Genomic DNA, 24,415 nt, shown 5'->3' with positions numbered 1-24,415 from the left:
ACATTTGAGTTATTAGAGATTTCCAAGCTACATAAATAATGTATGTTCTATTGTGGTTTTGTTAAATAACTAAATATGTAATACTTTACGTAGCGCAATTTGAGAAAATACAACTTTATTTTGCTTTAGCAACATTGCTTGTTTATTGCAGAGTATCAAGAAGAATTTCCCAACTTGGTACAGGGACTATAGCCCCCCTTAACGCTCAGGTATGCACTGGATAAAATGGGCTTCAATCCTACTTTCTTTACACTGGATAAAGCGGTAAACCATGGTTTAGCCCCTCCCTTGATCATATACTGTGTCCGCGGCTATATATATATATATATAGCATGGCCCATTTTAATCTTTCCACGGGGATATCTCGAAAACGGTTGAACATAATGAACCGAACAAAAACTCAAATAGTAAATACCATGGGGCACACCGAATGGTGTTGTCGCGGCGCCTCCCGGGGCCGCCTTTCATGGGGTACCAGGGCCAAACTTTAAAATTTTAAATGGAAACATGGGACGAGTAATACCTCGTTCTATAGATCTTTAAAAAGTAAAAAGTGTTGTTGCAAAAGATTTTTCTTATCGGTCACCGTTTTCAAAATGGAAGCCAAGACATGGTGCCTGTATTATATAAAACGTCCAGTACCACTAGACCCCTAATAAGAAAATAGTTGGAGATAAATGAACAGAATAAAACTCGCATAGGAAAGCACAGAGGGTATTTATCATTCCACGGCTCGAATATAATGCAACGGAGAAAAAGATTATTAAAGTATAATTGACATGATGCAAAAGAGGAAATGATAGAAAATGAGCTTTCCGATCTCTGTCCGTAAGTAGGTAAAGCGGGAATGAATGGTAAAATCTCAAATGAGAACCTCACTTTTTATTTGTAATTGATATGGTTTGTCTGAAACACTTGTGTATACAAATGACTGGTACTATAACGAATAAAAATAAAGTGAAATAAGGTGAATAAAAATAAGGTAAAATTCAAGTTTAACAACATTTTACCCGCCCCTTTGCCTCTGATAATTTAACGCATTGCGTGCAAGATTTTTGGGACATATCTGGATCAGTATGTACCGTTTCGTTACTAAGGATCACAACTGAAATTACCGTTGAAAGTTATTCGGAATGTAACTGTGGACATCTCAGTGAAACTCATATTCTATCACATGCAAGAAGACATGAAGGAAAAGAAGCGAACCAATATCATGCAGACGACTGTTGTACAAAACCAACGTTTGTAAACATTGTTCTAAAATTGCATTGTTCGACAAATTGGTTTCGCATTTCAGTTGATTCATTTTTGCATCAAACTATTGCCTGCAATCAAAATGGAAGGTACCATTTAACAAGAATTTTACATACTTTATCCCATTACAGAGACATTTATATCTTATAAAAACACATTTCAAATAACTTTGTCTCGTAGATACAATTTGCAAAAACTAAGGCTCTCATTTGCAATTTCACCGATCCTTCGCGCTTCACTCACTTACGGAGTGAGGTTGGAGCGATTATTTTCTAGGAGTTAGATTTCTTTCTTTCCATTATGGCACTTTCACTCTAATCATCTTTTCGACTGTTGCAACATTCCCGAGCTATACAATGGTAAATACCCTCTGTGGTTTCCTATTCGAATATTTGTTCTGGTGTTTTCATATTAGTGATACTGGACGTTTTACCGGATGCAGCTACCATGTTTTGGTGGTCATTTTGAAAATGTTGACCCATATGAACAATCTTTTGCAACAGCACTCTTTAGTTTTTAAAGATATGTCGAACGAAGTATCATTCACCCCATGTTTCCATTTACAATTTTCAAGTTGCGCCCTGGGCCCTGGGCCTGAAGGGTGGCCCTGGGAGTCTCTGCGACAATATCAATCGATGTGCCACATGACATTTTCTATTTGAGTTTCTGTTCGGTTCATTTATGTTCAACCGTGTTCATATCAGTGGTACTGCACGTTTTACTGTATCTGATAGAGGCAACATCTCTTGGCGGCCATTTTGAATACAGTGCCCGATATGATAGATATTTTGCCACAACGCTTTTTAGTTTTTCAAGATCCATCGAACGAGGTGCCACTCACCCCTTGCTTCCATTTAAAATTAAAGTTGGGCCCCGGGAACCCATGCAGGGCGGACCTGGGTGGCACCGCGACCATATATATATATATATATATATATATATATATATATATATATATATATATATATATATATATATATAGAGAGAGAGAGAGAGAGAGAGAGAGAGAGAGAGAGACAGAGAGAGAGGGGAGGGAGGGAAAGAGAGAGAGAGAGAATTCTATTCGCATCAGCAGTGGATTTTGTTGAGGAACGAGTGAGAAACATTTGTGTTGTACGTGCAATGCAAAAAATTATCACAAATTTATTTCGGGAGGGGTTTGAGCCCGATAACCACCCCTAAATACGCCACTGTACATCAGTCAACCGTTCTCATATTGTCTAACACAGCAACGAAACAAATTTTGAGTGAAGGCAATTTTAGTATTTATCAATATCAATATTCGAGACGAGACCGAGACTTTCGAGACTGACCTAAGTCTCGTCTCGGTCTCGTCTCGATTTATAGAGGTCTGTCTCGGTCTCGGTCTCGTCTCGGTATTTAAAAGTCCGTCTCGGTCTCGGTCTCGTCTCGGTATATAAAAGTCCGTCTCGGTCTCGGTCTCGTCTCGATAATTCGAGACGAGATCGAGACGAGACCGAGACTAGTCTCGGTCTCGGTACCATCCCTACTGAGCCATCTTGTGCCCCTTACATAGCATTAATCTTTATTGCATTTAAATATTGCACTAGTAACAGGGACCCATAATTGTAGTTTGAAGTTAAACTATTACAGTAACATACGTAAATCAAAAATAAATTCTAAATATAAACTACTACTTAGTACTGATATAATACAAATCACTACTGAGATACTGCACTATCTATTCAATCCATAAAATCCATAAGGAATGCAAATAATGTAATACGAAAAAATTCAATGCTAAAATCAACTTCCCCTTACACTTTACCCAGGCCTGAGACTGGTTATGCCTGTTTAAAGTCATGTGGCTCGTTGTAATATGAATTAAGACGAAGAAAGGTAGTGCTGCAAGGGAAGTCCAAGTTTTATGGTCCATGGAAGGTTCGTATACTAACACAATGTAATGATGTTTTACATTATTATATTTTGAGAAGGTTTAGTGAGAGGGTAAACATTTACGTTAAATAACTAATACTGTTAACAAATACTCTTATAGGTGCCCACTGCACTTTCCAGTGTATGTGAAAGAGATGCAAGCGACGCAAGAATGTGTTTAAACCGATCAAGCTGCTAGTTTTATTTCAATAAAATTTACTTTCTTTTTTATTTTATTTTTTTTCTTTAAGTATAACGATACAAAGAAAAGTTTCTATGGAAGTTTTACGAGAAACTTTATTGGAGTGAGGAGAGCCATGTGGTTTTTGTACAGATTACAAGACGGAAATTACGTAAGACTTGACATCCTATATGGATTTTACCACAGACCTTCGTAAATACATCAACCGCGGAAACCGTTTACGTCAATACACACACACACATGAATAGATAGATACATTTATGATCATGTGCTGCAAAACAATGAACCAATTGAAAACATAAAATACACTGTACTTCCTACATCGTTAGCAACTAAATTACTGAACCTAAGTGCGCCACTTATATTTATTTTGTTCGCTTCCTACTTAATATCACATAAATACAGTGCTTACAGGCTCCCTGGAGATGCAGCCCACGAAGTCTCTTGAGCGAATTCACATCGGTAAAAATAGAAACTTTTATCATCACAAACTAAAGGAAGACGACCCCAACTAATGTACTTCATGTATACGAGAATTAATGCATGTATACGAGAATTAATGCATGTATACGAGAATTAATGCATGTATACGAGAATTAAGGTGGATCACTAGGTGTTCTCCGTGCTATGCTTGAATAGTGCGGAGTTGCCAGATAGTGTCGAGTGTTTACTGATGCCAGATAATAAAGGAAGTAATGATGGAATTCTGCTTGGGTACTTACTGGAGAAATTAATTTTCGATCCTTACCGGAATTCAGAGCTAACTTTCGCTTCTCGAACTGCAACGCTAGAGTCTAAGAATTTTCTTACTGTGACTGTCACAGTAAACATACAAATTTGGCAACAACGCATTATGGCGTTCTGCTCAAGAATCTTCTCAAAATCTATTTCCTTAAATACAAATTAATATATAAAGATAATGTGAAACATAACAGAAGAAACGGTCAAACAATATATCTATTTCGTAATAAGATCGTTACTTTAAAATAATTTACACATACAAATAAACATTTCATAAAACTGAGCACTTCTAGTAAGATCTAACAGCAATTGCCATCTTGTGTGCTTATTGTAAAACGAATCAAATATTTTCTTTTATTTGTTACCTTTTTCGATATCAGAAAACAACAAAATGAATCAGTGTCTTGTGTTGTAGCTGAAACATAACTCTATCTTATAGTACAATATTTATAATATGTAAGGTTTCATTGTGCAGTAGTTAAGGGAATAAGCTAAAATATGTACTGACTTCCGGGTGGTGATCCACCTTAATGCATCAGGCACGCTTTTTTCCATTAGTACACGGAGGCAAAATTCTAATTCTTATTAACGTGATTTCCCGTAAGAGTTGCCATTGAGCTAGCTATTGGCTCCTAAGACAATTAATTCTGTCATAGTTTAATAATAATAATAATAATAATAATAATAATAATAATAATAATAATAAAGTACTACTACTACTATGCAAAGCCATTCCAAGAAATTACATAGGATAACTGATTTAAAAAACACTCTTTGAAGAGACTTGAAAATATAACCTACAAAATTATTTTATGTAGTATCACTTGGGAATTCGGAGGAGCAAGGTTCTCATCCAAGATTGGTAACAACGTAAGTTCTGACTAGTGTTGTTTCAGAACGTATACAGCACTAGGCACTTTTTTCGACAAAGATGTTTTTAAGAATGAAATTTCTCTAGTCATTTTTTAATTATGGCAATACATTTATTAGATTGCTTTTCTGTTTGTTTGTTAGCGTCAAATTTTGTAACTTTAATTCCACTCACTTTCATACTAACTAGAACTTTAAATTTTGTATAGATACTTGAAATCTACTACAATACAATATTTTCGCTGTAGTTTACCATCTTACTGTAAAATGAATTAAGTTATTGCTCTCTACTAATAATGTATATCCTATTCCGTTATGCAACCAAAAATGATCTGAAGTTCCCATACACAGTATAACATCCAGGATATCTTCGTGATTTAATTTTGTTAAACATTGTGAAACTACGATTTCAAGAACAGATTGAATTATTATTATTATTATTATTATTATTATTATTATTATTATTATTATTAATAATAATAATAATAATAATAATAATAATAATAATAATAATAATAATAATAATAATAATAATAATAATAATAATAATAATAATAATAATAATAATAATAATAATAATAATAAGTTGACCAGACATCACCCAGCTAAAACAGTTTGACTATCCATTGTAGACTGTAACGCCAGAAATTTTAGGTTTCAGTTTCATGATAGAATACGATGTGAAAAATAAAGCGTAGAACATGACCGTTTGCATTTGAATTAATCATACCAAGCTTTCCCAATACATCGATTTTGTTCAATACGTGTGCGTAAATAGTTGAAAGAAGATAAAGAAAAGGAAGAACCAACGTATGATGCATGTTTTCGTTTCCTTGTAAACCGGAAATCTAACCACATCCTGTAGATTTTTTTATAAGAATAAACTGTAAATCTTAAACAACTAGAAATATTAGACGAAACGATTTAAATCATACATTATATTTTAGTTTTTTTAAAAAGTAAAATTATCTCAACAACTAGCAAGAGAGCTCTCCCTGCTGGTCTGGTGGCCAGCACCTGTGACTTTGGTTCAGGTGGTCGCGGGTTCGATTCCCGGTGAGAGAACAAAAGAGTTAATTTCACAATCATTCACTTTCATTAAACATCTGCCTTCTTTAGCTTAAAGGCATAGCTGTGGGACGTTAAAATCTTCATTTTCATTTCAACTAGCACAAGAAATGTAAATGTAAATGAAATGAAATCTTTAAGTTTTACGTTCCATATTTATGCTGGCTAGGCTAAAAAAGATGCTGATGATTAGAAGTGACGGCAAGGTGGAATGAATAAAGTGAGAGAAAACAGAACCCTGAGAAAATCCATGAACACGGTGTTTGTCCACCACAAAGCTTATTTGGCGCAAGATAGGATCGAACCAAGGACCCCGTGCACCAGAGGTAAACGCTCTACCATTGAACCACCGCGGCCCCAAGAAATGTAAAATGAAATAAAATAAAGACTATATTAAGATAATATATTTTCCAGCGCAGTGAAATTTTTCAACTGCATAAAATCAATCAACAACATGCCGAAAACTTTCATTGTAAATTAAGTTAGCGAGCTATTCCAGTGTAACTAAGCATTTAGCACGTTTATGTTTGGTGTTTATTTGTTGAAGTTTAGCAGTTTTTTTTTTTTTTGTTTTATACTACTAAAAGGCTGTTTTATACTACTAAAAGGCTATATGAGACGTGTACCTATAGTTTAAGCTGGAATTTGAGCTCAAATTTCAAGGCTCTTACACCGAAAATCGAACCCATTCACAAAAGCAGCGTGCTAGTCATGGATGCAGCGGGGAGAGCTTTTGATGGATAATTGGTTCAATTCCAAGTAGAACAAATGTTTTAATGCAAGCAAGAGAGCATAAGCTAGTGGTTAGTGTTCTCGCTTCGCAATCGAACTCCGGTGGCTGCTCACTTGGACAGGCTTTTCCTCAGTTTCACCAGGCGAATATCGAGATGTAAATATAAAGCATGGTCGACTTCTTTCCATTGTTGTTTTCGACCTTGTTAATTGTTTAACTCTAGATTGGCTGCTTAGGCTGTATGTTTGTTAGCAGAGTTATCTGAGCTAAGCTTTGGATCAGACAATGGGAAAGGGATAGTATTCTTTTATCCTTATAAATATAATAACTTTGGGAAGCTACGCAAAGTATTCCTATGACACAATACATTTCTGTACCCTCAGTGAAGGAACAGGTCACAAATTTTGTAACTCATAACCCACCAGTTCCAGTGATCGGGACAGAACCGTGACCAGGTAGCACGGATTGACTCCGTATGACTCAGAGATGACGAATCATCATCATATAGACCTACATGAAGAAGATGTATGAAGCCACTAATGCAATTCTAACAACATTATTCTCTCCCCCCTCTCTCTCTCCTCAAAAATAAATCTATACTTTTCTTTCTCTGTTATGTGTGTCTATATGTATCAATGTATTGCACTGAAAGAAAATTACAAGATATATCAGACTATAAACGCGTAAGTCACAAAAATGAAAAGCAATATGTTTTTTTCTTATGAGGTATCTTCAAATTTAATCGAATGAACCTGTAAAATTTGTCATCTAGATGTAAGAGATACCAATGAACCCAGATTCTTTTTGTTAAAACTTTTTGTATAGTCTGTGTTCATAAGCGCTGCGTTATTTTCAGCATGGGGAGACTAGTCAACATGACATTATATTTGAGATAGTCAAAACATGGTACTTTTGATTAAGAAATTAGAAAACACGTGAATAATCGAGCCCGAATACTGGACAGATAAAGCAATATAAAATTCTGCACTAATCCTTACAGGGAATATTTTGTCTGCTTCCAGGACATTAGATCTGTTTGGGTCGCTGGGTCTCTCCGGATCATCGGGTTTTAGAAGCGAGATCCAGTCTCGGATGACTCGGGCAGAAGTCGTGACTCAAGTGTCCTTTATCATCACTGGTGTCTATGATAGGGCCATGTATCGTGTTGCATCCTGACAATTACTGCAACTTAATACCAAAGATACGAAGATCCACGACAAAGAGTTATCAGATGTTTTGTGAGAAATTTCATACTTTACAGTTCATACACGAACATGAACATTATCAAAAATCGGTTAAAAAGAGGTAGTGATTATTGAAATGTTATGAAGAATAAAAAATGAAAATGAAATATTTCAAATTAACGTCCCACGTTATGACACTTTGGGCTGAGAGACGATGATTAAGTCAAGTGAATGATGATGGAAGAATTGGTGGAATGAGAAAGTGGGAGGAAACATGACCACTCCGAGAAAACCCACGCACGCGACGTTGTCCACCACAAACTTACTTGGTCGCAGATCGAACACGAGACCCCAGGCACCAGAGGTAAGCGCTATATCACTGTCGCCGTGCCCCCATGAAGGAAAATGAAGACAAATAGTTTAATGAATCGGAAATGTAATTAGCAAGTATGGAAACAATAAGAAAGAGACAATTTAAAAAAAGGGAAGTTACTATCCACTAATCAAAACAAACTCCCGTACTCTCTCCCTCTCTATGACATTACAAAAAAGGAAAGCAAATTACGGACTTTACCATTTTTTTTAAGGATATAGTATCCTATAAAAAAATCTAAATTTCTACTCTTATTCGCTCGCATTTGATACTGCTACGAAGGGATTGTAATTTCTTTTATCCACAATACTATTAACAATAATTACATTTAATTGTAGTTTTCGAAAGAAGTAGGGTCTATTGATTATTATTTACGGTTAATAGGGACGTGCTCTGATATTCCATCCATACAGATTGTATTTGCTTTTGAGTTCCACATTATTAAATAAAATTATTGTATGAATACCATAAGTACTCTTTCAATTCCCAACCATTTCATCGCTTGCCATTCCAATACCATCTCACACACCCCAACTACCAAATAAGTAACTAATGTTTATTAAATTTACAATAATACTGAAACATGTATTGCCTATCTCACTAACACAGATCAATATAACAAAGCGTTCAAATATATGTGTGCGATATTATGAAAGTTATAATTAATTCCTTGTACACTCATGTCCAAAATGATTGTCGCATATCTATAACTGTCTTCTTGTAAGAATATAATTTGATAATGATTTTGCAGAGTACTTTTAATACTGATACTATGTGTATAATCGGAAAATGTATATTTGTGGTAAATTTCATAAGAAAAAAATAAAAATACGAAAATTAGAAAAACAAAATTTTGCTGAATGGACAAGAAAGTTTTATTTTCGTTTTATTGTTCTTATTTACTGCTCTTTTGACATGAAATTTGCCACATACATGTCTTTGCCGATTATACACATTCTAACATTATAAGAAATACCGGGCGAATTTGTTATCAAATTATATTCCTACAACATATTTATAGAGATGCGAAAATAATTTTGGACATGAGTGTACATGTTTAAATATATTAATGGTGGCAAGAGGAACACCAATATTTACGTTTATCAGACCTTAAGAGAGAGTAAAATGGGGCAAAAAAATTTGTTTTGATCGCCTGTCAGGTTGGGTGGAGCGAATAATAGAGCAGTTTTAGAGAAGAATACATATTCTAAGGAATATAGTAGAATGCGTGGTGGAAGAAATAGAAAGGGAGGGAAAAGATTCTAGTTGGTAAATGATAAAGACGTCCTGACAGAAGAGAGATTGGCGGAGAAGCATAGTGTATGGATTCATTTTAATTTGGGCGCGAATAACAAGCCAATAAATACACAGTAATTATCATGATGATTATAAGATAGTCTTTTAAAAAAAAAAATGCCAAATGACAATGAATGACAAGAGCTGATGTTCAGATTACACATAAGCTAACTAACAAAGCCATTTGGCCGCTTGTAATATTTTTACTCTGCAGTAAAAATCCAGTAATTGCATAAGATTTGTGCAAAACAGAGAACCATGGGGGGGGGGATTAACATACTGCTCTTAATGATACTGGCTGTCTGGAAAGAGGATGTTCGTAATGCAAAAATATAAAATAAAAACAGGAGTACATGTACTATAAAGTATAATCGTTAGAGAGCCATTTGCTCCATCTGTTGGCACCATTCCGAGTTACATCGCTCAACATTCCTTCTAAGACCAGCAACGATATGTTATTGCAGAAAAGTTTCAATGATTTTTTTTGTTTCTTTTTAACAATGATCTACTCATTCTACTTCATTTCTCCTCAAAATTGACTGTTATCACAGATGGAGTTATATTAGACTGATTGATCGAGTTCCATAATCACGAATTTGTATAGCTTGTGCCCTTTCCTTTTTCTTTCGGAAAAACAAGTCGTTGTATATAAAAAATAATATACTGGTTATTGTGGAGTTTATGTACTTACGTATGGCAGCAGTACATTTATTTTAATCCTACATGCATGCAGTGACAAAGCGCTCGTCTCAGGTGAAAAGGGTCTTTCGTTTGTTCCCTGAGTTTGTGATGAACAATATTATGTCCGTACATTTTCTCAGATTTCTCCTTTTCTTCTCATTATCTTTACTGCATCTATTCTTCCATTCTCACACATCATTAATTACCCATCTCCTTAAGCCTACTGGGAATAACCATGGGAGTGGTCCCGGATGCGATTCCCAGTGGGGACACTCGGTCGAAGAGGTGTAACAGCTTTTTTCAGGCTAGCCACCCTCAGTAAGGTTTTCCTAGGATTTTCCTCGTTCATACCAGGCAAACGTCGGAATGATACCCTAACATGCAGGTCCCAGGCCGCTTTCTTCTTTTCCCATTCCCCGAATTATGTACTCGCCGAGGGATCTTATCCCTCACACGTGACGAGCTTAAGACCATAGCTGCCGGCAATACTCCAGAATTAAGTACAATAAATACATAAATAAAGAAGAAAGAAAGAAAGAAAGAAAAAAGAAAGAAAAAAGAAAAAAGAAAGAAAGAAAGAAAAAGAAAGAAAGAAAGAAAAAGAAAGAAAAAAGAAAAAAGAAAGTAAAAAGAAAAAGAAAAGAAAGAAAAAATAAAGAAAAAAGAGAAAAAGAAAGAAAGAAAAAAGAGAGAAAAAGAAAAAAAATAAAGAAAAAGAAAGAAAAAAGAAAAAAGAAAGAAAGCAAGAACAATGGTACGTCAAACTAAAACATTTCGTTTATTTTATTTTTCGAATATTTTATCATCCTGGCCAGATGTTTTCCCGGGTTTTCCACAATCTCACCAGGTGAATACTAGGAATATACCCTTAATATATACGCCAGAGAAATACACTTTCCTCTAATCAGAGGCGGATCTAGAAGGTAAAAACTGGGGGGCAGCAAGAACCCAGACTATGATAGGTATATCATGAGTTTACTATAAACTTTCAAAACTGTATAAATAATAGCGTACGTTAGTTTTGTCACTCAAAAACTGGGGGCCTAAGTCCCCCCGGCCCCTTGGTAGTTCCGCCACAACCTCTAAACTTCTTCCAATTCTTTACTGTTAATAATTTTATTGTAAAATAACCTTCCGGCTTACCTGGTAACAAATAAATAAAATATACATAATATGATACAAATCTTCCCCTGAAAATCGCTAAAACAAAAGAAGACTCCACACAGAAATGAAAATAATATTTGTTATTGTGATTTAGCTACGATGAACTTATACTTCAATCTTCCAAATGGTACACATCAATACAGAATCTGTAATTCGATATGATGCTACCTGCTAGGTCACGAATCGGTTTCATATAGAAACATTGTTCACAACTTATTTATATGAAAAAAATTAAATTTATTATTTTTTTACACCCTACGCTTATGCCCTTAAACCAGGGTTTCTCAATCTGGGGGTAGCAAGGGGGTTCCATGGAGATCGCGAAGATAAGCAGAAGAGAGAAATAAAATTAGAATCTAATACCGAAAAATATTTTTAAATATTATTTTGAATTTTGTTCTGATAGGTATGTTTTTATTTTTAGACATACTGTTAAGAACAACAAAAAATAAGTGTACTAAACATTTTCAACATGTGCGGAGTTGTTTAAAAATCAATTTAAATGAAAGAGGTACGATATGAAATTAATGACAACTATATTGACTGCATATTGAAATGCCAGAAAAAATACAAATACGACAAAACCTGCATATTGAAATACAATGAAAATTGAATGCTAATGAGATACCTGAGCATGGTGTGATTTCACTAGTGCGGCAATGCCCGGTTCAATCTTCGTAACGAGCATTATAAAGTCATTTAAAAGACTCAATAACCTTTTTAACAACTGTCCAAGTTTTTAAAACCAAAATTAGAAATCATTTTATTTTCTTATGATATGATCCAAAATTATGGGAGTTACGAAGTTTTATACTTTTCAAACAGCCTTCAATTTGGAACAATATGACGGATCGGATTCGATATTTGCAATATGAACGAACTGACCAAATTTGGTTTTAATCCATTCGCTCTTAGGGAAGTTACTGTATCCACTATATATAAGAAATGGATTCCGCTATTATAGAAATAAATGGATATCGTGAGATCTCCGCAATATGTATATTAAGAATTCCATACAAGCTTATTAAAACCAGAAATTATAAGGGGGTCACAGGCAAGAGGTTGTGGTAATATTGGGGTCGTGATAGGAATTATGTTGAAAACCACTGCCTTAAACTAAAGGAGACATGACTAATGAAAGTGGATGATTATGAGAACTCGTGAAATGATACTGTGAGAGGAAACAGAAGAACTCAGAGGAAACCCACAGACACGATGTCGTCTGTAGGTAAATTGATTAATTGAAAGGACAGAAAGTGCAAATTCAATCTATAATATACATTAGAAAAGTGAAATTCGTATTCTCCTTTCCACCTTATCAGATGAATTCACTTTCTGTTACATTGCTTAGTGTTGTACGTAAATTCGGTTTGTGAACTTGATGAACTTGATGAGTTTTACGTCCCACGGCTATGCCGGTTAGGCTAAAGGAGACGGTGATGATGAAAGATGAGTGAAATGGTGGAATGAAGAAAGTGGGAGGAAACGGAAGAACCCCGAGAAAACCCACAAGCACGGTGTTTGTCCACCACAAAGTTCACTTGGCGGGGGCTGGGATCGAACCCGGGACCCCAAGCACCAGAGGTGAACGCTCTACCACTGAGCGCACGTCTGATTGGCTACTTTCGTTTATGCCATCGTCTAATTGGCTACTTTCGTTTCTGTCATGATTGTTGGCTCAAAACATTGTGATCCTTTTGGCTGGACTAGGCAGAGTAGGGGTGGTGAAACTATGATGTGTGGCTTCAAGATTTTGTTATATTTTCTTTCTTTCTTAACCTTAATTTTGGTTTTATATCTTCAGATGCAGGCCTAAGTCTAAGTCACCTACATCCCTGACTTTTGTTGTAAATTATTATTTTGCATTATAGTAATTTTAATGTAAAAATTAGCTGAAAACTACACAGCACATCATTCACATATGAGCAAAAATCTTCTTGTCATTCCTCACAACATGTATATGTCCCTTTATAGAGAAGTGAAAGACGTCTTGATAAAAATAGGCAAGGGGTACCATAAAGGGGAGATTTTTTCGATTATTTCTTCAATATCTCGCACCGTTTGCAAGATTGAATCAACTTCCTCTTGGAGTTTCTAATTCATTTGTGATCAATGTTTTCTTTCTTCTTGCATGCAATATGTAATAAGCACACAATTAATTATGTCACTGATACATATGGTGTTTATTGGGCACAACATTCCAAACAATAAATATTCATCTTAGCCTGGATAAATGGTTATCCTTCGTATTTCATTATCATTTGGCCATGAAACACATGCCTGCGAAATATACAACCCCTGTATACAACAGTGCTATGTTGGAATGTATAACTCATAGGATATGATGTTTTACTTTTTTTTAAAAAATCAGAACTTCCAGTGTACTCCTAAAATATGTAATAAAGAAATAACGGCCACGCCTTTTAAAGATTCAATTAGAACTGGACAATCTACACAAAATTTTGAATGGACCTGCGGAAACGGCACGTTTCTAGCACTTGCGGTTTTCGAAATCTCATTGTCGAAAGAACTGGATATAAACATACAAACTTTTCTTTGAAGACAAACATATTAACCTAACATTTTAATACCTAGGTATATACTGATAAAAATTATGAATGGTAGTGAAAGATGGCGGATGAATCACCCAATCCCATTTATTTATTTATTTATTTATGCGGAGTGTACACACACAACATTTGTGATTGCAGTGTGACGATAACGAGCATAACAACGAAAATACACTGACAAATTGTGTTATATATAATACATATCAGTGAATCTATAATCACTAATTTTCATTTAGGTCTGTGCTGTATAGGTTTGGTTAGTAATAATGGTTTAATAGTAGTTAGTCAAGGTGGTTATAAAGTGTTAGATGTAACGGTGGTAAAACCATGCAAACATCTATTCCAAATTTGTATTCCAAATTATACAAATGCCGTTTATCTCCGAGCTTGCTTTCAGTACAATATAGCAACCCAAAAGTGGAGGGGGCACGGTAGCTCAGTAATACAGCGTTTCCCTCTGGTGCATGAGGTCCTTGGTTCGATCCCGGCCAAGCAAGTTAGTGGTGGACAACATCGTGTCCATGGATTTTGTCGGGGTACTCCCGTTTCCTCCCACTTTCTCATTCTATCAATTTTTCCATCATCATTCAGTTGCTTTAATCATCGTCTCCTTCAGCCTAACGGGCATAATCGTGAGAAGTTAAATTGACACATTTCATTTTCTTCAAATGTGTCATACATGTATCTTTTTGCCAATAGCATTGAAACGATTAACATATTTCAAGATACACTATAAAAAGTTATACAAATCCTGAGTTATTAAAGAGCGTAAAGAAAGGCACGGTTTGGTATTGCGTTTTACGGAAACTACTATTCTGCACAGGAAACATTTGATGAAAGGAGACAAAATCTACAAATAAGAAATACGGTATAAAATCAATGCACTGAATCATTAAAAGTACACATCAAACAGAAGCCCGCTTTATGTAAAGGATTATCCTTCTTTTCGTTTGAAACTTCACTACCACCCAAACTCCTGTCACCAACATGAATTGGCATCCAGTAACCATAGCAACTGAAGAAGGCCAGATAACAATCACCCAGTCAGTGTGTATTTCCACACATTCCATTTCCATTCCGGTACGTGTACACATTTCCTGATATACGCAATGCTCATTAACAATTAAATAGTCTAACGTGATAATTTGTTACAGGGGTGCGCAAAACGCATTTTCTATAGTTAATTGCCTTAGTATTGTTGCACACGTCACCTCCCCTTTCTAGCTTAATGTTGGTTTCAACTTCCTTCCCTTCCCTGAGATCAATTGTTAACGTGAAAGGTATCGGGACAAAATTCACGACGTAGAGAAATAAAGACAAATCCTGTAAAAAATGAGAGAAACAACATGATAATTTTCTTTTTTACAGACTGAATGATAGTTACTAACTAAGATTTAGAATCGAAATATGTTGCATTCCCTCTTTTCAGCCAAAGCAGAAGACTTTTTTTTTTTTTTTTTTAAAGTTCTAGGTGCATGTGCTAAGCCTAAGGGAAACTGTGATAATGGATCAAATGGTGGAAAGAGAATTCTCACACACACGATGCTTGGCCACAACAAAGCTGGGATCTGAGCCGGGACTCACGCACCAAAAGGTATACAGGGCTGCAACCATTCCAAAGCAAATCATCGGGACGATTCATGCTTTTTGTCTCTTTTCCAAACCAAAATATTGGGACACTTCATGGAGCATTCGAGGGGAAGGGAAATGTACTTTTTTTTGTAATCATTATCATCATGGATATTCTGCAATTATTGTCAGGTCACTTGCTGCAACTGAGAAGCCTCCATGCTCCACAGTGATCCGCTAACTTCTTCATTTTCACGTACGATTTCTCTCCATTAATATCGTCCATTGATATCGTCTCCTTCGTCCTTTTCCTCACTTTTCTGCCACCATGCCGTTTAGCACGTTCCTCAAATAACGTAATATAAATCTTTCTATAGTGAAGAACGAATCATATATATCCAATCGATAAAAGGAAAGTGAGACAACTTCATTCTTATAGGTTCCATAAAATATATAATAATAAAATATGGGTAATTTGAGTAGTGTGTAGCTTATGTACAGGCCTACATGTTACGCATCTAAACACATGCAAAGTAAAAATAGAAACTGTAGACCCATTCCAATGTTTTAATATAATTTTGCTTTGCTTTAATAATCCCAAGAAATAGCTTAGTGCACGGTAGTACAGCGCGTAACTCCTATTGAGAAGATTCCTTGGTTCGAACCCAGGCCTTGTAAGTTTGTGATGAATAACAATGTCTTTGTGAGTTTTTTTTAAAGTTTTCCCATTTTCTCTCACGTTCTTATTCCACCAATTCGTTGATAATCATTCACTTTAATTAATAAATCGTCCGTCTCCTTTAGCCTCAGTGGGATGATAAATTAAAATATTCATTTCATTTGTGTTGCCACAAACTATTTTATTTTGTCAGATCGTTGAATAAAGAGTTAACAAAAAGACTTAGAATGTATCGGGTGAAGTATTGTACTCTACGGGATAATAACACTGATACTATACGCAAAAGCGACGAAAAGAGACTAGCTGTTTTTGAAATCTGGGTATGTAGAAGAATTGAGAAAAATAGCTGTCTCAAGCGAAAAATAAATTAGGAAGTGTTACGAATTACAAGGGAGAAAATAACTCTTTTATACGTATGTAATTTTAAAAGAGGAGAGGGAGAGGAACTGGTACCGCTAATTTTACAGTGATTATGTGATATCTTCCAACAGATAAAAGATAATCGAAATGTGGAACAAGAGTGCCCTAGACAATATTATTTGTATGAGGTACTGTTATCCAGTAGCGTAGCCAGGATGTGTGTTTGGGGAGGGAGCCCAAGTGCTGTTATAGGTACATATAGAAAAATTACAAACAAAAAAATATATAAACATAAAAATATATAAAAAATTACAAACATCAAAGTACCAAAGTACATTGTCGGACCTCTTTGGGAGGGGCCCGGCCCCTCTGGGCCCCCTTCCCTACGCCACTGCTCTTATCACAAGTCACCTAGTGGCTATCCGTTTTCAGCCGTTTAGAAACGTGAAAATAAATGCCGATTTTCAAAATGGCTCGAAAACGAAAGCAAATAAGTGAGTCGTGATAACGGTATCTCATGTAAAATGATATTTTGTCTAGGGCCCTCTTGTTCCACATTTCGATTTTCTTTTATCTATTGGAAGATATCACATAACTACTGTAAAATTAGCGGTATTTTAATTTCGCCGGGATGAGGCCTCTTAAGAAGAAACTGCATCATGACAGAGGTGTAAGAAGCCGGCACAAGATCTAAACGGCAGAAGACCTAAACTCATTTGGCGGCACAAGGCCTAAACGGCATAAGACATAAAAATTATTATTTGGCGACAATAGACCTAAACGGCACAACATTTAAAATTTAGATCTAGTGCTTATATTTTTAGATTTTATGCCGTTTAAGTCTTATGAATGTTATCCGCAGGAAAAAGGGGGAAGATCAAATGAGAATGTATTAAATTATAGAACTGCTACTTCAAGACAAAGAGATTAACTACTGAGAATCGTGATGCATTGAAGCTTCTCTCAGTTTGCAGGAAGTGTGTACCAAAATAGCAAAATACCTACGATGATAATATTTTGTGTATGTGGGTTTTCTCCAAATTCTCAGATCTTCAGTTTGCTTCCACATTGTTCCATATTCCTTTACTTTTTCTTCCATTCTTTTCATATCATCATTTTCTTTAGCTTATAGGCCATAACCATGATGTTAAAATTTTCCTACCCTTTGCTATGCTCTCCAAATTTCATCTTTTGTTAAATATATAATTTGAAGGGAAAAAAAGTATAATGGGAAGACTTTTATGATCATTAATCATAAAGGCGTATTTTATAAACACATTTGACAATGAAATCTCACATTTTCATTTTTCATCCATTTTTTTCATTTACGTCCAGGAAATTAAAAATCCACGAAGTTGTCAACGTTTCAGAAGAGATGAATTCTTAATTAGTTCTTGTTTCTTCTTTCATTTTAAAAATATTCTTCACCATCATGATGGATTTTCATCTGCCTGTTATTATTTCTTTCTTCCTTCATTGAAGTTCCTGCGATTAGCAAAATGTGTAACAACAAAACTCGTAAAAGGCAACCTTTTATTAAAATTTTCATTTATTTATTTATTTATTTATTTATTTATTTTCCTTACCTTAGCACCAGTCTCTTCATTGATGTAACACGTCTGTCCAACGCTCTCATCAAAACTTTCTCTCCAACCCGGTGGGAGATCAATGTTGTAGTTGATCGTAGTTTCATCCGTTTCCCCTAGAGGGCTCGAGCTGCCAGATTGCTGTCCGCTAGAGTTGTGCTTGTCTGTGCTGCCATCAGTCGAAGTTTCCTGAAAGTAGAAACAACATTTTCCTTTCAATAAAACGTGACAAAATTTATTCACAAGGATGCATGCATGCAAACAGATAAAACAGTATTATCAGACAATTTACTTCCTACATAGTTGCACATCATCTCTTATTTTATCTCGGTGATTTTTTTTCACATACAAAATATGAACACTGCTACTTTTTTCAAAGGGATGAAAACAGTTCAAAGCTAATTAACATTATGTTTAATTTTTAGACCAAAAATATCAAAAGTTATTCTTCTAATTATATTCAACTACATAACTCTAATGATCTATATTAGCGCTGTTAAAATCAGTCAAATATTCATTAATTCTTCTATATTACTCCAATATTCGAATATCTGAATGTTCGTTTTCAACTTTCGAACCATTATCCAAATAATTATTAGCAGGACTTGGCTATCTCCAGTGTCCTGTTAAAAAAAAAAAAAAAAAAAATCCAGTATGCTATGGTGAACTAAAATAATTATATCTGGTGAGTGCTACATAGGAGTACGACTATAGTTTGTGATATTTAACAGCCTATAATATACTGTATGTTGAAAAAGCAAAGTCATCACCAATATTCTAATAGAAAGAATGCACAGAAAGTGGTGGGTTAAAATAAAGTAAAGTTTAAAAAAAGAGAGAGAGAGTTATCTGTGTATTAATGACCCAAAATGCCTATCATAATCTGCAGTCATCTTTTTTTTCTTTTTTCTTGTTTTTCTTTCTTTTTGTATATATATATATATATATATATATATATATATATATATATATATATATATATATATATATATATATATATATAATGTGTGTGTGTTTGCCTCCATTCACCACCCACACCAGTCCTTTCTTCACTTGGCTTTCACCGTAGTACATATATTTAGATTTTTTCTTTTAAAAAAAATCGTATTACATTTAGTACAGAAAACACTGTTAAGATGAAGACCCATTAATTATAAATATCAAAGAGCAACATGTTTAATGTTCATGCTTAGACATTCACAAGTGCTAATGCTATTGTCTTGAAGCTACACAAATATTATGTGAATACAAGCTGGATATAAAATAAGTTTAAAAGATAACCTTTTCAGGTTACTGTTTGATTATTTTCCCCAAGCTGCCAATTTCTGTTTGCAAAGCTTCTGATTCCTCTTTTGCAAGCTGGAGCACAGTTTTGCGTTTCAGTTCTAGTTTTCTGATTGCATTTCCCCAACCACCCTACTCGCCAGATTTGACTCCTGCGGACTTCGCCATCTTCCCGAAGCTGAAGATCCAGTTCAAAGGTCGCCATTTGGACAGCATTGCGGAAATCCAACGCGAATCGCAGAAGATGCTTGATACATTTCGAAAAGAGTGGCAGAAACGCTGAAAGCACTATATTGCAGTGCAATGTGACGATTTTGAAGGCGGTAATATGTAAACACAGATAAAAAAGGAAATACTTTCTCGTAAATAAAATTAGTCTCGAAACCCCTTGAGACCACACACATACACACTATATTATATATATATATATATATATATATATCAAACAGGCGCGGATCCATGGAGAGGACTATAGGGGCTATAGCCCTCCCTTGACACTCAGGTATACATTGGATAAAATGGGCTTCAATCCTGCTTTACACTGGATAAAGCGGCAAACTATGGTTTACCAGGGATGCAAATAAGCACCGAGCGAGTGGTTCATCGGTGCGAGCGAGTATTTGATATCATACCGATGGTAAGTACTGTATATCATTTCTACTGTGGGATGTGGGCTAGTAACTTTTTTTCTTGGGCGAGTAAAATTGTGTTGCTTATTTGCATCCCTGGTTTAGCCCCTCCCTTGATCATATCCTGGATCCGCCACTATTATATATATAAACATACGTGAGTTTCGTTCCACATTGTGAGACAACTACAGACTTTAGAACTACACAAGTTCAATACTAAAACGGGAAATAGTATGTTTACACGAATGTAACTACAACAGAGAGATAAAGATCAGAGATGAAACATGTCCTTTAGACGGTAAGTGTATACACAAAACAATTTCTCGCTCTTACAACTATTGCTGTATAAGAGTCAACAACTGAACCAGGCTTTTACTAGGCCTGCTTCCATTTTTAGTTGAAAAATAGGAGCTGAGATGAAATAGATAGGTATATTAGGCCTATATATACACAACCTCTGCTGTGCCGAGTCCCTGGTTTGATCCCCGGCCAATTAAGTTTGTGTTGGACAACATCGTGTCTGTGGGTATTCTCGGGATCCCTCCCTTTCCTCCCATTTTCTCATTCCACCAATTCTTCCATCATCATTCACTCGCCTCCCTTTGTCTAAAGGGCATACTCGTGGGACGTTAAATTGTATGATATTATATAACGTTTGTTGCCTCCTATCACCGCTTTTGCCCTATGGGAATCAATACTGAATTCGGAAGTGGTAGTAGATTTCTATTACTTCCGATTTGAATAGAAGATTAAGGGAGGAAATAGAATCTTTTACTAGGACGCTGAATCTATTCCCAGAAACTACTTCTTGCTATCGCTTATCGTTATTGATCTTATACCTCTGGACAGACGACGGACATAGCCCTTCTATAAGATTTCTGACACTTATGTGTAAAAGAGTTTGGAAGTCTAAAGAGGAAATTCTATCGTCAAATACAATAGAAAAGAGATTACTAGTGGACTGATGAACACGGAAGCGTCTCAATTTGAAGCGATATGTCAATGAATAATTACAATACTACCTTTATATATTTCAGATATTTTTTTTTAAAGTAGATTTCATTTCACAATGTGAAACTATGATGGGCTACCAAACTATAGTGATTCAATATTAAAACCGGAAGTAGTACTTCTGTGATTTCTGGTTTCAATGGGGGAGTTAGGTTGGGGATATAACTTTCCTTGTGGCTAAGCCTCTTTGGTGTGAGAGACCCGGGCTCGATTCCCGGTGAGAGCTTATATGGTACGGATTCCACATTAAGCTGTAGGTCAACGTCTCATATAGCCTCACTTCTGAAAGGAACACTTAACTCCCACATAAATTGAATTTGAAGGTTGGGGATAGAATATGTTTTAGAAAAGCTGTTTCTATATCAGAAAAATCATTTCCTGCTGTCAGAAAATCAAAATTGAAACCGGAAATAGCATATTTCTACCACTTCCGATCTTGGTAAAGGGATTGAAGTGAAAAAGGAAACTATTCTTGGGTCGGACACACTACATCAGAAAACTATGTCCCACTATACTTCTCCGTTTTTGCTCTATGAGAATCAATACTGAACCAGAAATGGTAGGACAGTAATATTTCTTCCTCTCCCGGTTTTTGTACAGCGATAAGAGGGCAGATGAAACCTACTCCCCGGATGCTGAACCAATAAAAAAGATAAACCGTTTCTCACATTTACCGTTTTTGTTCTGTGATAGAAATACAAGGTTCATCCAGAAAATAAAGACAGTTTAGTTATACAAAATGAAAAAAACAATATTTATTCTGTAAAAAAAGCAATTCTGTTACATATCTGAAGCTTCCTTCACTTCCCTACATAATCACCACTTTCACTTGAACTTTTGTCGTATTTGTTTACGAGATCCGAAATTTCCATGTTATACTCTTCTGCCGCCAGTTCATTAAGGGGCCTCATCCCGGCGAAATTAAAATACCGCTAAGTTTACAGTAATTATGTGATATCTTCAAATAGATAAAATATAATTGAAATATGGAACAAGAGCGCCCTAGACAATATTATTTTGCGTGAGGTACCGTTATCGCAAGTCACCTAGTGGCTTTCCGGTTTCAGCCGTTTAGAAACGCGAAAATAAATGCTGATTTTCAAAATGGCTCGAAATCGAAAGGAGATAAGTGAGTCATGATAACGGTATCTCATATAAAATGATATTGTCTAGGGCGCTCTTGTTCCACGTTTCGTGTATCTTTAATCTATTTGAAGATATCACATAATTACTGTAAAATTAGCGGTATTTTAATTTCGCCGGAATGAGGCCTCTTAAGCCAGGTAGTCACTGCATTCACTTCCAAAACATTTATTGCCCAAAAACTCTTTCAGCTTAGGGAAAAGATGGAAATCGCAGTAACGATTTCCATTGATCGTAGTGTCTTTTTGGCATAAAATCCAGTAAAAGAACACTTTTACGATTCCAAAAGATGGTTGCCATGACCTTTCGTGTTCAGAGAGTCTGTTTGGATTTTCTCAGTTTTTTGAGTGATGAGGGATGGTGACACTTAAGTGATTAGCTCTTGCTCTCTGAGGTAATGTGAAACATCCAGGTCTTATCACTAATCACAATCTCCTCAAGAAAAGCGTCTCTGTCTGTGTGATATCGTGCCATGGCAGTGCCCATCTGGCTTAATGAACAAGTGGCAGTAAAGTATAACATGGGAATTTTGAAGCTTGTGAAGAGAAACAACTAATATTTAAGTGAAGGAAACTTCAGGTATGATCAATAAATATTCTTTTTATTTTGTATAACTAAACTGTTTTTATTTTCTGAATGATTCTCGTAGTAGATTTCTGTCAATTCCGGTTTGAATAGATGGTTAATGGAAGGTATGGAACTCTTGAGGCACTGAATCCATACCAAGAAACCACTTTTAGCTATCTAGTGTCGTTTTTGTACTGATATCCTACTTGGCGACAAAGGCAGACAGACGGACGGACAGTCTTTCTAAGACTTCCCATACTTATGCATAGCAAACTCTAAAATCGATGCTGATTATATGAAATAAAATTTTCAGCTGGTTTACTTTCGAAAATTAGATTTATTCATTGTCAACAATACATTATACGAACAATTAAACAAACTTGGTCGAAAAGTGGCATAATCTGGGAGCAGGGCCGTGCTGGGATACTAATGAGGGCGGTGGACAAGTCTACTAAAAGGGCGCCCATACAAATGTGAATATATATATATATATATATATATATATATATATATATATATATATATGGAGAGAGAGAAAGAATGGGTGTCTTTCTATATGAAAATCACCACCAAATTTGTTTTAGTATTAACGTAAATAGCTAATTTGTGGAAACTTTGAATCGAAATTCTCTTTACTAGAGAAAAAACTTTTTAGTTCCTCTAATAACATTTCTGTCAAATAAAAAGAAGCTAAATGTATCAACAATTTAATATAGCTCTGTGGCGTGTGAACACAGGAGGTTCAGTGCCGCATTCACAAAAGCTCTGCATTGATTTCTGTCCTTAGTCTACTGAACCCAGTTTCTACTTTATATTTCAACCGAGAACCATTTTAATATTGTCCTCCTATCTGCGCCTCGGTCTTCCTAATTTTCCTTTTCCTATTTGGATTTCCAGTTAGAACTTTGAAAGCGTTTCTAATCTCTTCCATTCTGGCTATATAATCTGCCCATTTTAGCCTCCTAGACTTGATGACCCTAACAATGTTTTTGTAAATGGTATAAAATTATGCAGTTCCTCGTTATGAAATTTCCGCGATTCCCCATTCCCGTTCCTCTTGGAGCCCGAATATTGGTTTAATTATCATGTTTTCAAACACTTTCAGTCTCCGATTTTCCCTCAGAGTCAGTGACCATGTTTCGCAACCATACAGCACAACAGGCATGATTATCGTTTTATATTTTAAGCTACAAATTCCTCAACAGAATTCGCGACAATAAAAGATTTTTAACTGAATAGTAACACGAAATCCCTGCTTTCAGTTCACATCAAATTTTTAGTGATTATGGTTTTGGTCTGTTAATAATGATTCTAGATATTTGAAAGTATCCACTTTGTAGAAAGAAAATATTATTTGGTATTTTAACGCATCCATAAAATGCAGTATTACAATCCCAACAAACTTCAATTTATTTAGTTTTCTCTGCATTTACTTTTAAGCCCATATCTCTGCAAGCTTAAGTAAGATTTCTGAATTCCTTTCTATTGTTCTCATCCCCTATTAAATTTACATCATAAGCATACGCCATAACCTAGGACCTGATTCCTGCCTTTG

The 24,415-nt window shown here is 35.3% G+C and overlaps 1 protein-coding gene across 2 annotated transcripts in view; it reads right to left on the bottom strand.

Moving 5' to 3' along the window:
- LOC145671163 (WW domain-containing protein tag-325-like) overlaps nucleotides 1–24,415 on the bottom strand; it is a 561,143-nt gene that overhangs the window by 111,774 nt on the left and 424,954 nt on the right. For both annotated transcript variants that reach the window (XM_081739998.1, XM_081740000.1), the window contains exon 4: nucleotides 18,227–18,415. In XM_081739998.1, coding sequence (XP_081596124.1) covers nucleotides 18,227–18,415 — 189 coding nt within the window. The remainder of the gene's footprint in view (nucleotides 1–18,226; nucleotides 18,416–24,415) is intronic.

This window comes from Thermobia domestica, chromosome 15 (genome assembly GCF_964235325.1).
Source record: "Thermobia domestica chromosome 15, izTheDome1.hap1.1, whole genome shotgun sequence".
Lineage (NCBI taxonomy): Eukaryota > Metazoa > Arthropoda > Insecta > Zygentoma > Lepismatidae > Thermobia > Thermobia domestica.
Note: the sequence above shows the minus strand (reverse complement) of the source record. Positions and strands in the feature narration are given on the sequence as shown.